The following is a 15,637-nucleotide window of genomic DNA, read 5'->3' as shown; positions in this document are numbered from 1 at the left end:
AGTTGGTCTAGCTTTTGCTCATCGTTGATTCTGGTGTAGGGAAATCATGCCTGCTTCTGAGATTTGCTGTAAGTAGTTGCGAATGCTATCTTTCTTGTCTTATGCTTGAGCCTGACTTAATCACTCGAGCTTTGTTGCTCGAAAAATATGCAACACCAACCCGGCTGCTTTGTCCAAAGTTACTTCTTTTTGCCTGTTAACTCCGAATCGTTTTTGTGTCCCGCAGGATGATTCCTACCTGGATAGCTATATCAGTACCATTGGTGTTGATTTCGTAAGATTTTTACATCATTAGCATTTTACTTGTTCGTACGCTTGAAATGCAAAAGCAAGGATATTGATTTCTCTAATGACGTGATGCAGAAAATCCGCACGGTTGAACAGGATGGAAAGACCATCAAACTCCAGATCGTAAGAAGTGTTCTTGAGCGAGATCCGCAACCCTAAAACTTCGAATTCGGATGGACATTTTCTCACCTCCATTTTTTGTTATCGCCATATGTGCAGTGGGATACAGCAGGCCAAGAACGTTTCAGGACAATCACTAGTAGCTACTACCGTGGAGCTCACGGGATCATCGTATGTTCACTATCAGTTTACCACTTTCGTACATCTGTCCCGAGGTCCAAACCTTGTGTTGGATTATATTATAAGAGGTCTTTATGTTATCGGCAGGTTGTTTATGATGTCACAGACCAGGAGAGCTTTAACAACGTCAAACAATGGCTAAATGAAATCGACCGATACGCTAGTGAGAATGTGAATAAGCTACTGGTTGGGAACAAGTGCGATCTAACTTCACAGAAAGTTGTATCTACCGAGACGGCTAAGGTATCATAAATAACATCTATTAGAAACACCAGTTCCAACCTCATACTAGTGTTAGGTTCCGGAGAGTGGTTTGCATGTTATAATTTTATAGACAAAAGTTAGGAACAGAATCTGATTTGCATTCATTCATCTATAGTGTAGTAACTGCATCCATTACATGCTTTCTGATGAAACAAGTTCGATGGGGACAGGCTTTTGCGGATGAACTAGGTATCCCCTTCTTGGAAACGAGTGCAAAGAATGCAACAAACGTTGAGGAGGCTTTCATGGCTATGACTGCTGCCATCAAGACCAGGTACTGTCAGCTAATTACTACTTACCCCTTAGTTTACCCTTGTGAATTATGTTTGGTCGGGATGTATATATATGTATATAGAGTGTAAAATGTGAGATGGGGGGGTGAAATGCAGGATGGCGAAGCAACCGGGAGGGAACGTGAAGCCACCGACGGTGCAGATAAGGGGACAGCCAGTGAACAATCAATCTGGTTGCTGTTCCTCTTGAAAAGCTTCTTCGCCCTCAGTCTGCCCTCTCCTCTCTCTCTCCATTCCGTTTGCTGAATGTAACAAAACATCTTTTGACTGTTTTGGTTGGAACATCGTATGGTTCCTTCCCTTCTACTTGACCCAACAGTAAGATATCATTTCATTCTTGTTTATTCTTTTTCATCACCATAATAATACTCTTTTTGTCAACAGCAGTCTCTTTGTTTACATCATCCTCAACAGCGGCTTCCTCAGTTGCCCTACAATTCAGATGAATCATATAATCTTACCGAAGTTTGACAATAAGAAATGTGATCTGCAGAAGCCATTTATACTATGTATAGATCAGAATGCTTACGGCGCAATCTCATCCTCACGACGTTCCCTGATTTCCACGACCTGAACCATCGCGTTTAAACTCATTTCTAGCAGAATGACGCGAAAAACGGTAACGGTCACAACAATTGCAAATCAAATGGGTATCAAAATGATATATAAACTGAAAGGATGGATGCGTACTCATGCCCTGTACCACTGTGACGCTCATATATCCTTCGTGGGTGTTCGCCAATCTCCGGGATCTCCATTGCTGAAGCTCCCATGGCGACCTCCACGACCACGGAATCCACCGACAGTTCCACGCCTTTCAGACCTTTCCCCATCTTCAGAGTGCCTGCACCCTCCAGCATATCCCATTCTCATTGCCAGAGGAATCGTTGTTTCGGGTATCTCTGTTAAACCCAAAGCCTCTACCACGACTGTAGCCACGTCCACCACGACCACGACCTCCTCCCTGAGGATTCTCTGCCTCTCTCAAGTCATCAAACACATGAACATAATGAACTTTCACAGATATTGATGAGTAAAATTCAATACAAACTCTAAAGTAAGAATCTTTATGTCCAGAGAAAGCAGCAGACGAAAGTACGGCCAAAATGCCCAAAAGCAGAGACTAATTCAACACAAACAGTACTCCTTTCCATTTCCATGGCCCAATACACAGAAAAGAAACGACGAAAAGCTTACAAGCTTAGCAAAAAACAAAAGGTTTTTACTTCATTCCAGTTCCGACAATCAGCAAGCTTGAATAATACTATTAGATATTTCAGCAAAAACAACCGAGAAGCTGTACCATTATCAACACATGACAAAAAGAACTGAACAATCAAACCAGAGAAAAACCTTACCAGCTTGAGCAGGAGGAAGTGGCTTGGTCGGCATCTTAGAGGCCTTAGCAGTCTGATCCCCGGCCGCTTTCTCCGTCCTCTCAGCCCTCTTCGGGAGAGCCACCGCGAGCTGCGGCGGATCCTCGGGAACAGATTCATTGTCTGTTTGTGTGCGAACGAGAGAGCTCGTGAAGAGCCTGCAAATGAGCGTAGACGATGCGGCAGACAAATATCAAGATTACGCGACCTTCGCAATTTAAGCGTACCCCTCGCGAGAGCTTTTATACGCTGCGGACGTTTGTACCATAGACGGTACCGCGCTTCTCCCTCCGACCGTTCGATGAGGCGATGGGAATAAGTTGGGCCTGAAAATTGACGTTGGGCCTTCAGTTAATGAAAGCCCATTAATCAATTTAATGGGCTTCGCTTTGGAGGAGCCGAAGAATTCGTCGCTTAAAATCCCCAGGCGGCGGGTGAATCTCATTGTTCTACCCAGCTGGTAACCGATCAAGAGAGACGCGAAAGATCCGAAGATGGCGACCGTAGACGAGAGTCCTTCCGCTAAGAGATGGCTTCCTCTTGAAGCAAACCCAGATGTCATGAATCAGGTATTGGATTCTCTACTGATTGCTCGCTTTCCCTTTCGATTTCGAAAAAAGTTGTCGATTCTGGGCTCCGATCATGGAAATCGTCTTGAGGAGTGGGACGGAATTTCGCCTATTTGGTTCTCAAATGGTTGTTTTGCAGTTTCTATGGGGTCTCGGTCTTCCACCAGACGAAGCGGAATGCAATGATGTGTTTGGCTTGGACGAAGAACTTCTCGAAATTGTCCCCAAGCCTATTCTTGCTGTTCTCTTCCTCTACCCCATCACCCAGAAGGTACGTTCTTTCAGACCCAGATTCTAAAAAAAGTGTAACTGGGTACTCGTGTTGATTCTAAATTTGTCTGCTCTGTGCTTATATTGATTTGAAACACGTGATTTCCCCCCAGAGTGAAGAAGAGAGAATCCAACAGGACAAGGAAATCAAGGAAAGGGTGAGTTCTGATCATCTGATTGGTCCGACTACATTGTCTTTCAGTTTATGATCGGTTTAGTCTTACTGTTCTGTCTCTGATGAATAGGTGCATAGTGATAGAGTTTACTTCATGAAGCAAACTGTGGGAAATGCTTGTGGAACGATCGGACTTCTTCATGCTGTTGGGAATATAACCTCCGAAATCAAGCTCTGTTAGTCTGCATCTAGTTGCTCAAGTTTTTATATGCTTCTTTGTCTATGAAATGATATATGATGATCATCTCCTTTCCCTTGCTCTCAGCCGATGGATCTTTCTTGGATAAGTTCTTCAAATCCACTGCAACCATGAACCCTTTGGAGGTTTGCTTCTCTTTGTTGTTTGCTTCTCTATCTTCATGGTTATTCATTCTTACCGTTTTCTGTTATCGATATTGTAGCGTGCAAAGTTTCTTGAGAATGACAGACAAATGGAAGATGCTCACTCTGTAGCTGCCACAGCTGGTGATACGCAGGTAACCATGCGATATAAATTTTGCCCTTCATTTCTTCTTATCCATTAGATGTTCATCCATTTACCCCGTCAATGCTGTTGAAACAGGCTTCAGATAACGTCGACACTCACTTCATCTGCTTCACATGTGTAGATGGTACATCTTCTTCTGCATCCACTTTCATTGCACCGAATATGAGATGAGAAAATGCATTATTCAGAGTGGCATTTTCTATAGAATTGTTTGCATTTCTCTCTTGTTTACAGTTTTAGCTCATTATCAAATGCAGGTGAACTGTATGAACTCGATGGGAGAAAGTCAGGACCGATTTCGCACGGCGCATCCTCTCCATCCTCCCTGCTGCAGGTATTTTGACATAAAACTCTTTTAACGAAAGACTCATGCTTTGACCGACCCGTTTGCTCGGGATAACGATGAATCACCACGGTTGTGTCGAATAACACAGGATGCGGCTAAAGTGATAAGGAGCATGATAGAGAAGAACCCTGATTCTCTCAACTTCAACGTGATGGCCATCTCCAAGAAGACCACCAACGCCTGAGAGATTTTTCAGTGTTTACTGTTTGGAAGAAGAGTTCACATGGAGCTTCCTTTTTTTTATCACAAGACTTTGGTTTTGCTTTTTTTTTTTTTTGTTTGGTCGTTGATGTTAAAACTAGGAAAGGACCGCACGTGTTTTTTGTGTTAGGGAATAGGGATGGTGGAACCAATAACAAATGTGAAGTTTGAACCCTTTCCTGCTTTTGATCTCTGGGTTAGATGGGATGAATGATGATGTACGGAAGAAACAGGTAACAAAAAATGCAATAAATACTAAATAGAGGGATTTTCTAAAGGAGAAATAAAATCAAGTATTTATTTGAATTGAGATTTTCTCTATCAATGTTCGGATTACAAAGTTATTCTCTGTATAAATCCCATTCCTATTATTGGGAATTTTGGTCCATTCTTTCCAAGACGGGGAGAATATTTTTACCTTCAAAGCTCCATGCAAAATCCACACAGCTAATTATTATAAAAATCCTTAATATTTGTATGAATTTCGTAATATTATAAAGAAATATTTTTGGCCTTTCAGATCATACGCGAAGAACAACAGTCTCCATGGCTTTGCAGATGTTGGCGGTCTTGTCTCTTTTAGTGTTCTGCTCCACCGCAAGATCTCACCACGTATGGAATTTCTTTTTTTCTGTACAATAATTGCTCAATTAATTCCATATATATATTTTTTTGGTTAATTTTTTTGTCTTAATGTTGTGTTTTTTTACTGTCATTTCATTTTGAATCTCTCTCTCTCTCTCTCAAGGCATCAATACTATAGAAGTGGGCAGACACTATATAATTTTTGTAGGAATTATGAACATTTAAAATATTTTTAATGTATGTATTGAGGGCTGTGTGTGTGTGTGTATATATATATATATACAACATACATAGGCAAAAGATGATCATCCCTTCGAGTGTGTGGACATATACAAACAGCCCTCCTTGCGGCATCCTCTACTCAAAGATCACAAGATTCAGGTATTTACTTTCTTTTTTTTTAATTACAAAATGGATCGATGGTAACATTAATTTGTTGTATATGTCACATCTTAAACAATTTCTAAAGTTGATTAAAAACATTTTTAATTCGGCAGACAAAATCAACGACGAGATCTAAAGTATGTCCAGAAGGGATGGTGCCGATCCACAAAACCAGAACCGGCGTTCGTCCTTTGTCCTCCCCCGCGTCTCCGTCCGATTTCGTAAAAGCTTCTCACACGCAACTCTTCCTTAATTAAAAAAACTTCCTATATCTTTTCCGATATATGAATTTGGCCCCACTACTTTAGATGGCGACACTGGACACCAAAATCGACGGGAGTATATACCACGGGGCGAGCGCCTCTCTGAGCGTGAATAATATGCCGTTCAAGGGCAAATACACGAAATCCCAGATTTGGGTGGAGAACGGTCCTCCCCAAGAACTCAACAGCATTCAATTTGGATGGGCAGTAAGTTTTTTTTTTTTTTATCATTTTCTTCACTTATTTAGAATAAACATTAATCTCTTTTTTTTTTTAAATGTATGTTATAGATACATCCCGAGTTATATGGGGACACTATGTCGAGATTCACCATATATTGGACGGTAAATGACGCTCTCGTTTAATGTGTTTGAAGCTCTTAGTTAACAGTGATATCAATAATAAAAAAACGGATGTTAAATTGAATTATTATTTTTTTTTTGGTATAGGGAGATGGTTATGGAAAGACAGGGTGCTATAACACAATATGCACGGGGTTTGTTCAAGACTTTTCGGATTTGTATCCGGGCAAGGCTTATGATCCTGTCTCCACTTATGGCGGAAACCAAGTTGTCGCCAACCTTTCCCTCACGCAGGTTCAATCCCTTCCATACATACATAGATATAGATATGCAAGTTAACGTTATACAATTTCTATGGTGTTTACACCGCAAAAAAACATCGGTTTTCCAGTGGATATTTATAAATTTCTGGAGGATAGTCCGATGAAATATTTTTAATAGATATTCTACTGTATTTCAACAGATTTTGAAACGAAATTATCAGTTGAAATTTTTAAGGAAATTTCAATGGATAACATAAGTTAAAAATATCAAAAGATTATCATTAGAAATCAATATCAACGGATGTCCGTTGAAATATTTTGGATAGTCCGAAATCATCGACCGTTGGAGGATTCTAACCTTTTAATTTATCAATTGATGACTTTTAAGACTTTTGATTGTTGAAAATTTCTAACATTCTTTTGGTTTCAACGGTCATCTATCGAAATATTTTCAATCGAAATGTAATTTATATATATCACCGCCCCTCATTTTTAAATTTACTGTCTCATTTCATTCTATTATTAAAAAAATCTATCGAAAAATGTCATGCTTAATTAAAATTACGTTGTGTGGGGAATTAGGACCGTACGACAGGACATTGGTGGGTGGCGAACAGAGGTGCCTCCGTGGGATATTTTCCGAAGGAGTTATTCACACACTTGCAAAAAGGAGCGAACTTCGTACGGTACGGTGCGATCTCATCGGATTCCGGTGATGGATTCGGTGCTCCGATGGGTAATGGTCGGTTTCCTACCGACGATCTTAGCAAATCAGCTTATTTCTCTTCTATTCAATTGGTTGGTTCTGATTTTAATAACGCTCCCGTTAACGGCGAAAATATGAACGTAAACGCCAAAGATCAAAAGTGTTTCCAATTGAATTATAGGAGCGTCGGTCCATCCTTCACTTATGGAGGTCCCGGTGGATCATGCCCTCATGGTTGATTTGTTTATATATGTTTCCATATTTTCCATGTTATGGTTGGTCCGGCCGATCAATTTAATAAGATTGACAAGTTTAAGTTTGAAGTTATGTTCATGTCGTTTCTGATAATTTTTTTTTTTGGTAACCGTTATCTTGGACCGAGACCCATATTAATCCCGGCATCGAACACCAATCATGTGATTTGAATTATACGTTTACTCCTCAGATTTGAAGTTCGAATTCGGGATATAATATACGTTTTGTGTTCTTGTTTCACCGGTTTAACTATCCAAATTTGGGTCGTTTCTGACATTTTTTTTTTTGGATAAATCCGTTTCTGGTATTTTTGTGCTGCATAAATATCATATGATATAATGAAGGGCCTACAAAATTATAAAATGGACGAATGATGTAGGACATAGGTGAAGGTCATGGAGGGCAAAAGTCAATGCACGAGCTTCTGATAATTAAAGCGAGACGCCAAAAAAAATTGAAAAAGACAGAACGTTAATATATATAATTATATATATAATACGTTTTTACTGTACATATTGAACTGCTCTTCTTTAATTCGTCTTCGTCAACAACATGACACATCATCATGATCATTTATACCCCCCTCCCCTCCGTTTCTAAAATAATACTCCTATTAAATTACATTCTCATTAAATTTTATCAAAATTATATATTTTAAATTGATTGTAAAATTAGTTTTTTTTTTAAAAAAAAATCATCTGCAAAATCTAAAACGTCATCTAATTAATAACAAAAAATATTGTATATGATGACATCTATTTAGAAACAAAAAGTGTATATATCATACTCTTAGTAATCTATTATAACAATTTAATGATAATCAATTATTACGAATCAAAATATTTCTACAACTCACGATGATACAATAACCACACTTACCAGTCGGAAAAATTTTGTCGATAAGGAAAACCCCAACTCTGTTGGTTGAGAGTTCATGCCTTCTAAAGGGAGGTCATGGGTTCAACCCTCTAGAGCATGAATTTCTTCTGAATCTATCAGTTTTCGATTGATTTATCTGTTTCACGTGATTTGCAGGTTATTATATGAGATCGATTGGTTTATTCCGTACCCAAAGAATCGTGGTGGTTCCCTCCGTTACCAAAAAAAAGAAAATTGTCGATAATCCTTTCATATATATATATTTTTTGCTAATGTTTGATCCGACATGGATTCGTGATTTCACATATTACTCAGTAGACTTGGACTTTAAACTTATTTTTTGTCGGAATATATTTTTGATCAACTGAATTATTGTCGTTTTGAATTTCTTTCATTATACTTTATACATGAATTTATATGTTTGGAAGTATATATTGATTCAATTCCATGACTTTGTGTTCTACAATTTAAACGTCTGCGTAATACCGGAAAAATATCTTATTTCCGTTTCTAAATAAATATCGTTTTAGGTTTTATCAAATTTTAAGAAAATGTGTTAAAAGTCATATATATCATGTTAACCCATACTTTCATTAATATTTTATTAATATTAATTTTTTTTAATTAAAAATAAATTTGGGAATTTTATTTAAAAATTATCTAAAAATCTAAAATGATAACTATTTAACAATATTTTTTTTCTAAAACGAAATTTATTATAAAACGGTGGGAATACATAATAGCCACTGAAAATCCTTTTCCATCCCAAAAGAACGTTCTGGATTCAAAACTTATGTGGTTCCAGAAAATTAACTTAATTTCCAAAATATATAAAAAGTAAATATGGCATTTTGTTAAAAGATTTTTACGATAGTCATTAAATATCATAGATATTTGGACCGTTAATAACGGAGGTGTCCTCAATCGCAAAGGTTGGCGTTTTCAATTTTATTTTTATCTTTGTAGTGGTGGTGTGGTGTCAACTTGGCAAGAAGGCGAGAGACAACCAGACCGCATTACTAAAAGATAATTAACAAATAAATCCAAATATTCACAAAAAACTTTTCTCGTTTTGTTTTTTTTATGGGCCTCTCTCCACTAGGAAACCAATAATTGTCCGCCACGTGTGCATGGATCCACCTCACACTTAACCTGACCCGCCTTATCTCCCCTCTCCGGCGAGATCTCCGCCTTCCTCCGCCGCTTCGGAGATCCGTTTTCCAACGATGATGACGAAGACGATCTCTTCGACGTGATCCGAACCGGGTCGGGTTCGCCAGAATTCACTCTCAACGGAAAATTCAACAAGGCACGGGAACCTCGCATCCGGAAGGCGGCTCGGTCGTACGCCAACGCCGCGTCCTCCGCCGTCTCGAACGTCCCCAGCCAAACCCTAGCCCCGTTTTTCGCCGGATCCCTAATCTCCGCGGCGAATTTCCCCCACGGCCGTTGCCTAACCCCCCTGTAGTGCTTCCCCTTCGACGGCGCCGCCGCCGGAACCGGATTCTGCTTCCCCGACACCGGTATCGGCGCCGTTGACGAGAGATTCTCCGATGGCTCGATTTTGACCGCCGGAAAATAATCGAGCAAGTTCCGATCTTCCGGCAATGGGTCCCAGCCGCCGTGGAAGGCGTCCCTGAGGATTCCGTACACTAACATGTCCTCGGAATCGTTCTCTTTCAGTGGCAAATCTCCCCATCTCTCCGTAAAACAAGGGTGCAACTTGCTGAAGCTCGAAGTCCGTCCATACACGGGTCTGACGACGCTGCGGCCGCTTGTACCTTTAATCGCAGCCGAACTCGCCAGCGACTCGCTGAGTCGGACCTCCGAGTCATCCAGCAAGTGTCGTCGGATTGACTCGAGCAAAGCGTAATCGGATTCCGCCGTGGTCTCGCTCTGTCCGTACATCTGGCACTTATCTGCTTAAGAAAACAAAAATATATACCTTGATTGCCTAGATTTTTTGCTGCTGAAATATTAAAGATCTGTTTTTTTTTCTGAGGAGACGGGAAAGAGGCTAATATATAGGGAAGATGGGCCACGAGGTGCATGAACCTGGAAAATAAAAAAATTTAAGAAAATGATATTTTAATGTGTAGTGGTAATTAAAAAAGCGAAAAAAATATGAATGTTGCCGATTTCTCATTGCATTGAAGGTTCGTGAATTCAAACACGTGCTTTTATCCACAGAGGTTGAGCTGAGGCTCGGGATGACGTAAGGCAACTTATGAAAGCAAGATGTCGATTGGTCGGTCTCTCTCTCTCTCTCTCTCAAGTTGTCTTCTCGTGTCTTTTCCTTTGTCGTTTGGTTCCAAGCGCCGGTTTAATTAAGCGATATCTCAACTAATTTAATAGGTTAGTTTATTAAACCTGGAACGCTAGTTTTTTTCTAAATGTTATTATAATATGAGATTTTGAATTTATTTTTATATTTTAGGTATTTATATTAATTAAATAAAATCTTTTCTAATTATATTTTTATCTATAAATATTGTAAGATTCTATACTGAATAATGAAAAAATAAATGATTTTTCACTCATTTTTTTTATTATTAAACATGATATGTATTCACATAATGAATCATGTGTCTCATATGAAAGTGCGCGTCTAAATTGCATTCTGATAACAATGAATCAAAAATCAACTTTAAATTTTTATACAGGTTTCGATTCGAAATCTTAGGTCAATTTACATATGTTATTATTATTTTTTGCCTACCCAAATTTGGATTTATATGGATAAGTATGCCGTTTTTCCTTCATCATTCATTTTCCCATTTTTAAATTCGGTGACCCTTCAAAAGATATTTAAGGTGGGTCTCCCACATTTGTCCACTTGCATTCAAACGTCCCTTCGAGGAAGGGTGGTTAGTCACTCAAAACTTTTTCTTTTTCCAATTTTATTAAAATAATCGTTTAATATATATTATTTTCATTTTATAATTTATTACTATATATGTAACCCTTTTGGTTCTAAAGATCGACATCCACTCATCATGAAGATCTAATTGGATCTTACCTTTTTATTTGGCTAGTTAATAGGGTGGGTTTTTTTGTTAGCATCACCATCATCACGATTCATGAACCATCCATGTATTTCATTTATCTCTCTATATATACACATATATAATCTTTTCAATGCTTGCAATAGAGATACAAATTCATTATTTTTTAAAATTACCAATTATGCGGCGATTTGTCATTAAACCAAAATTTCTTACGAAAAAACGGCAAGGGAATGGCACACTTTACAAGGGAGGAGGGATATGACACGTCAGCAGACGTACCTTAGTTGACCAAATCTGGTCGTGTTGGACTCTTGACCGTAGAAATTTCAATCATTCTTTTAAAGGAAACAAAAGCCTATTACGTAACAAACCCCCCACGTGCGCTCCGTTTGAGTTCGCTTCACGATAATCCAAATATTTTTTCAAATTTTATTTTATTTTTTATTTGATCACGTATTGTGTAGTATATTATCGACTTCAAAAGAATATATATATATCATGAAACAATTGTAAGTCGTTATATCAACCAAAAAAAATTGTAAGTCGTTATATATTATAAACTACAAATTATGCGTACGTATTCACCAACGTTTTGGACGCACCTAACAGATTGTGGGCGAGTGGTCAAGCTTGAGGTAGGAGATAACTTCACCTTGAGATTGAGTATTCGATTCCTGACTGGTAAAGAGGGAGGTAATTTCTGGATTTATATGATTCATATACAAAGACTGATCCCGGACCGAAGGTTTACCTAATCAGCGCGTCCAAATGGTAGCAGTTAGGGGTCCTCCGTTATAAAAAAAAACGTTTTGGTTGCATTTGTGTGGATCGTCAAATGCATTAAACGATCGTATATTGGGATCAATGGCATTCACAACTGATGGAGTATCTGATACTATAGCCACTCTAGGGTTTGACACACCCGAACGGCGGATTGCTTTGCCAAGGCATCTCATCGCTGCCCTTAAAGCTCTAACCGGTCTGGAAGAAAAACCTCGGAAAAGAAAAAGATTTAGTCATCCGATTGAAAAAAGATGGGCCATTGATGCGTTCAAAGAATGTCGGAACCTGTTATTAAGCATTCTCATGTGCAATGAAACATCAGGATCCCCGGTTTCTCGTAGAACCCAATTCACTGCTTCATTAACATCTTCCGTCGGAGATATGAGTGCCATCATCAGCTCACCAAACACATTAGCCCTCGTTTCAAGTTTTCCCGATTCTCCGAATAGCTCAAAGGCTGCAACCCTCATCTCTTTATGCACATTCTTCAGGAAAAACTGAGCCGCCACTGCGTCGGTTGTACCTTGAAACCTGAAATATCGGGAAAAAACACACACCAATGAATCAGAGTAATGGAAAAAAACAGAACTTTGTCTTGTCTTTCTCACTCAGTCACTGACCATATAACAGGTTGCTTCCACTTCATCCAGTTGCTGCATAAGACGTTACTCTTGGACGGCTTCTCGAAATCATCCATTCTCACGACAAGCCGCCTTCCGTATTTCTTCAGACAGCCTTTTTGTCTCCAGAGATGCTTCACTTCACTCATGGTAAAGGTGGCATTGGAGTAAGCAATGTAATCACCAAACGGATACTTTCCCCTGAGAAATTCACAGACAGGACATCAGGAGGAGAAACTAGAAACATAACAGAAAGACAAGAAAAAGGATAGAGAAAGAACCAATATGCCTGGTCTGGCCAATGATCAAGGATCGGTTCAACATTATGCTCAATGCCGCATAAGTTAAGATCTTGTACATCTCATTCCCAAAACCGGCTTCGGCTGTTTTCCCCAGAACGAATCCATGCCAGCAAAACTTCTTTGGAGGGAGCTCTCGAATGGCCAAAGCACCTGAAACCCCCCATGAACATAAGCTTGTCAATTCGTAATTCAACAAAAAGTTTGTGAAACTTTCTTAATTCAGACTTAATCCCGCGTTTAAACTGCTGAATCAATTTAGATGAGATCAATGTTTGATGTCACCGGAAGCATTCTTCTTGCAGATTTATCAACCTCGAATCAACAATTACCAGTAAGTACATTTACGCTGAAGAAAATATCGGGAAAAAACACACACCAATGAATCAGAGTAATGGAAAAAAACAGAACTTTGTCTTGTCTTTCTCACTCAGACTACTCAGTCACTGACCATATAACAGGTTGCTTCCACTTCATCCAGTTGCTGCATAAGACGTTACTCTTGGACGGCTTCTCGAAATCATCCATTCTCACGACAAGCCGCCTTCCGTATTTCTTCAGACAGCCTTTTTGTCTCCAGAGATGCTTCACTTCACTCATGGTAAAGGTGGCATTGGAGTAAGCAATGTAATCACCAAACGGATACTTTCCCCTGAGAAATTCACAGACAGGACATCAGGAGGAGAAACTAGAAACATAACAGAAAGACAAGAAAAAGGATAGAGAAAGAACCAATATGCCTGGTCTGGCCAATGATCAAGGATCGGTTCAACATTATGCTCAATGCCGCATAAGTTAAGATCTTGTACATCTCATTCCCAAAACCGGCTTCGGCTGTTTTCCCCAGAACGAATCCATGCCAGCAAAACTTCTTTGGAGGGAGCTCTCGAATGGCCAAAGCACCTGAAACCCCCCATGAAGCTTAGACGAGATCGAGAAGAAGTACTCATGCGGGCCGGAGGTCACACATCCACTTCCACATGCTGTCCATTTGGCCGAACCGAAACCGCTCCACATGTTAAGCTTGTCAATTCGTAATTCAACAAAAAGTTTGTGAAACTTTCTTAATTCAGACTTAATCCCGCTGGTAATTGTTGATTCGAGGTTGATAAATCTGCAAGAAGAATGCTTCCGGTGACATCAAACATTGATCTCATCTAAATTGATTCAGCAGTTTACAACTTATGCGTATTCACCAAGAATAATGTATCACCACGTGTTCAATCATAAGTTTGAAAGAGACATACGCTCTTGGTCCATTCAAACACCCTTAAATTTTGAAATCACAAATTATGAATGTAATAGATGTCAAAGAATAAATATTATATATATATATATATATATATATTGTACTCTTAATTAAAATATTAATGTGATAACGTACAGAAGTTAAAATATTCGGGAGTTGTATATATTGTTGAATGAAATCCAGTAAAAGTGTACTGTTTTAAAATCAATAATTACGCTTTTAATTCACTGTACAGAGTTTAAATTCCGAACCCTCATGGTAATTGTGAAAAAAAAAAGAAACTCAAATATCCTTATATAATGTGTTTATGTGTGTGTATATATATAATGTGGACAAAATAAATATCAGTGTATAATGGCCTGAATTCCATCATAATAATAGTTCTTTAAAAAGATATGTGATAGAATTTTTAAAACACATAATCTGACACCCACACATGAATTAATTTGAGATGTTAAGATATATAAACTCGACTGTTTTTGTCCGTAAAGACACCAAAGTGACGCAGTTCGAAGGATGTAGGGTTAAGTTCCATATCTGTTGGAACAAGAAGATCTTACGAGCAACGACGTCAGCTTCCGTCTTCCGACGACGATAGATAGATCTATCAGCTGCAAAAAAAAGAAAGGAAGGGTATATGTTTATATCTGCACGTGCTCAATAGAACCCAAAGACGTAAACTATGAATGTAACGATTTTCAAATGAGATTAGAATATCGTCTATTATTAAGGATATAATTGCATAAGTTGGAATGTTGAAGAGTCGTTGTTGAATGGAATATTTGAATTATATATATATATATTATATGATATAATATTATATTATACCATTTTTTTTAAATTGCTATAGTTATTTAATATTCGTCAACTTGCGTTTATTTAATTAACAGCTATTTAAGACGTCGTGGTCCACTAGGGATGGGCAAAATAACCGAACCCGAATAATCGAACCGAACCCGACCGATAAATATCCGAACCGAATCGAATTTATTAAAACAATATACCCGGTTGGATTTCAAACCTGAAATAACCGAATCCGAAATAACACTACAAAAAAAATGGTCATTTCCAACGGGTAAATCCGTTGGAAATGGCCAAATTTCCGTTGGAAATTAACGTTTCCAACGGATAAATCCGTTGGAATTTCGTCGTTAGAAATCGGTGTCCGTTGGAAAACCGTTGGAATTTTCAACGGAATTTCAACGAATTTTTCCGTTGGAAAATTCCAACGGATTTCCAACCGGCATCCGTTGGAATTTTCCAATGGATTTCCAACCGCAATTTCGGTTGGAAAATTCCAACGGAATTTCCAACCGCAATCCGTTGGAATTTTCCAACGGAATTTCCAACCGATATCCGTTGGACTTTTCCAACGGAATTTCCAACCGATATCCGTTGGAATTTTCTCCGGAAAATTTGAAACATATTCCCGACCCGACCCGACCCCGACCCCGACCCTGACCCCGACCCCG

The 15,637-nt window shown here is 38.8% G+C and overlaps 5 protein-coding genes across 5 annotated transcripts in view; 3 read left to right on the top strand and 2 right to left on the bottom strand.

Moving 5' to 3' along the window:
* LOC104812813 (ras-related protein RABD2c-like) overlaps nucleotides 1–1,526 on the top strand; it is a 2,670-nt gene extending 1,144 nt beyond the window's left edge. Inside the window, exons 3-9 of the mRNA XM_010540172.1 lie at nucleotides 34–68; nucleotides 227–274; nucleotides 364–411; nucleotides 508–579; nucleotides 676–831; nucleotides 1,023–1,126; nucleotides 1,242–1,526. Coding sequence (XP_010538474.1) covers nucleotides 34–68; nucleotides 227–274; nucleotides 364–411; nucleotides 508–579; nucleotides 676–831; nucleotides 1,023–1,126; nucleotides 1,242–1,335 — 557 coding nt within the window. The 3' untranslated portion in view covers nucleotides 1,336–1,526. The remainder of the gene's footprint in view (nucleotides 1–33; nucleotides 69–226; nucleotides 275–363; nucleotides 412–507; nucleotides 580–675; nucleotides 832–1,022; nucleotides 1,127–1,241) is intronic.
* A 1,429-nt stretch (nucleotides 1,527–2,955) lies between these two features.
* Nucleotides 2,956–4,756, top strand: LOC104813337 (ubiquitin carboxyl-terminal hydrolase 3). The gene is made up of 9 exons (XM_019202489.1): nucleotides 2,956–3,090; nucleotides 3,230–3,361; nucleotides 3,474–3,518; nucleotides 3,606–3,711; nucleotides 3,801–3,859; nucleotides 3,937–4,011; nucleotides 4,098–4,146; nucleotides 4,280–4,356; nucleotides 4,457–4,756. The coding sequence occupies exons 1-9, from the start codon at nucleotides 3,016–3,018 to the stop codon at nucleotides 4,550–4,552; spliced, it is 714 nt and encodes a 237-aa protein (XP_019058034.1). The 5' UTR covers nucleotides 2,956–3,015; the 3' UTR covers nucleotides 4,553–4,756.
* A 698-nt stretch (nucleotides 4,757–5,454) lies between these two features.
* On the top strand, nucleotides 5,455–7,366 carry LOC109116625. The gene is made up of 6 exons (XM_019202488.1): nucleotides 5,455–5,535; nucleotides 5,652–5,759; nucleotides 5,847–6,008; nucleotides 6,092–6,145; nucleotides 6,251–6,397; nucleotides 6,949–7,366. The coding sequence occupies exons 2-6, from the start codon at nucleotides 5,691–5,693 to the stop codon at nucleotides 7,309–7,311; spliced, it is 795 nt and encodes a 264-aa protein (XP_019058033.1). The 5' UTR covers nucleotides 5,455–5,535; nucleotides 5,652–5,690; the 3' UTR covers nucleotides 7,312–7,366.
* A 1,760-nt stretch (nucleotides 7,367–9,126) lies between these two features.
* Nucleotides 9,127–10,213, bottom strand: LOC104812812 (ethylene-responsive transcription factor 1A-like). The gene has a single exon (XM_010540171.2). It carries the CDS (start codon nucleotides 10,112–10,114, stop codon nucleotides 9,305–9,307), a length of 810 nt encoding a protein of 269 aa, XP_010538473.1. The 5' UTR covers nucleotides 10,115–10,213; the 3' UTR covers nucleotides 9,127–9,304.
* A 1,756-nt stretch (nucleotides 10,214–11,969) lies between these two features.
* LOC104813335 lies at nucleotides 11,970–13,444 on the bottom strand. Its single transcript, XM_010540898.1, has 6 exons — nucleotides 13,368–13,444; nucleotides 13,249–13,265; nucleotides 12,907–13,069; nucleotides 12,618–12,818; nucleotides 12,283–12,528; nucleotides 11,970–12,195 (listed from the first exon to the last, which is right to left on the bottom strand). Exons 1-6 carry the CDS (start codon nucleotides 13,442–13,444, stop codon nucleotides 11,970–11,972), a joined length of 930 nt encoding a protein of 309 aa, XP_010539200.1.
* Between the last annotated feature and the right edge of the window lie 2,193 nt (nucleotides 13,445–15,637).

The sequence above is a fragment of the Tarenaya hassleriana genome, unplaced genomic scaffold, assembly GCF_000463585.1.
Source record: "Tarenaya hassleriana unplaced genomic scaffold, ASM46358v1 Cleome2, whole genome shotgun sequence".
Lineage (NCBI taxonomy): Eukaryota > Viridiplantae > Streptophyta > Magnoliopsida > Brassicales > Cleomaceae > Tarenaya > Tarenaya hassleriana.
This window is presented reverse-complemented; position numbering and strand designations above follow the sequence as displayed.

What these genes read in the sequence shown, in the direction of transcription:
- LOC104813335 (XM_010540898.1), bottom strand. Translation starts at nt 13,444, where the DNA reads ATGGATGATTTCGAGAAGCCGTCCAAGAGTAACGTCTTATGCAGCAAC. An exon ending in TTGATCATTGGCCAGACCAG is followed by an intron (nt 12,819 to 12,906) that starts GCATATTGGTTC and finishes TGAATTTCTCAG; the next exon opens with GGGAAAGTATCCGTTTGGTG. An exon ending in TGGAAGCAACCTGTTATATG is followed by an intron (nt 12,529 to 12,617) that starts GTCAGTGACTGA and finishes CCGATATTTCAG; the next exon opens with GTTTCAAGGTACAACCGACG.
- LOC109116625 (XM_019202488.1), top strand. Translation starts at nt 5,691, where the DNA reads ATGGTGCCGATCCACAAAACCAGAACCGGCGTTCGTCCTTTGTCCTCC. An exon ending in GCATTCAATTTGGATGGGCA is followed by an intron (nt 6,009 to 6,091) that starts GTAAGTTTTTTT and finishes TGTATGTTATAG; the next exon opens with ATACATCCCGAGTTATATGG. An exon ending in GATTCACCATATATTGGACG is followed by an intron (nt 6,146 to 6,250) that starts GTAAATGACGCT and finishes TTTTTGGTATAG; the next exon opens with GGAGATGGTTATGGAAAGAC.
- LOC104812812 (XM_010540171.2), bottom strand. Translation starts at nt 10,114, where the DNA reads ATGTACGGACAGAGCGAGACCACGGCGGAATCCGATTACGCTTTGCTC.
- LOC104813337 (XM_019202489.1), top strand. Translation starts at nt 3,016, where the DNA reads ATGGCGACCGTAGACGAGAGTCCTTCCGCTAAGAGATGGCTTCCTCTT. An exon ending in CCACAGCTGGTGATACGCAG is followed by an intron (nt 4,012 to 4,097) that starts GTAACCATGCGA and finishes CTGTTGAAACAG; the next exon opens with GCTTCAGATAACGTCGACAC. An exon ending in CTCCATCCTCCCTGCTGCAG is followed by an intron (nt 4,357 to 4,456) that starts GTATTTTGACAT and finishes CGAATAACACAG; the next exon opens with GATGCGGCTAAAGTGATAAG.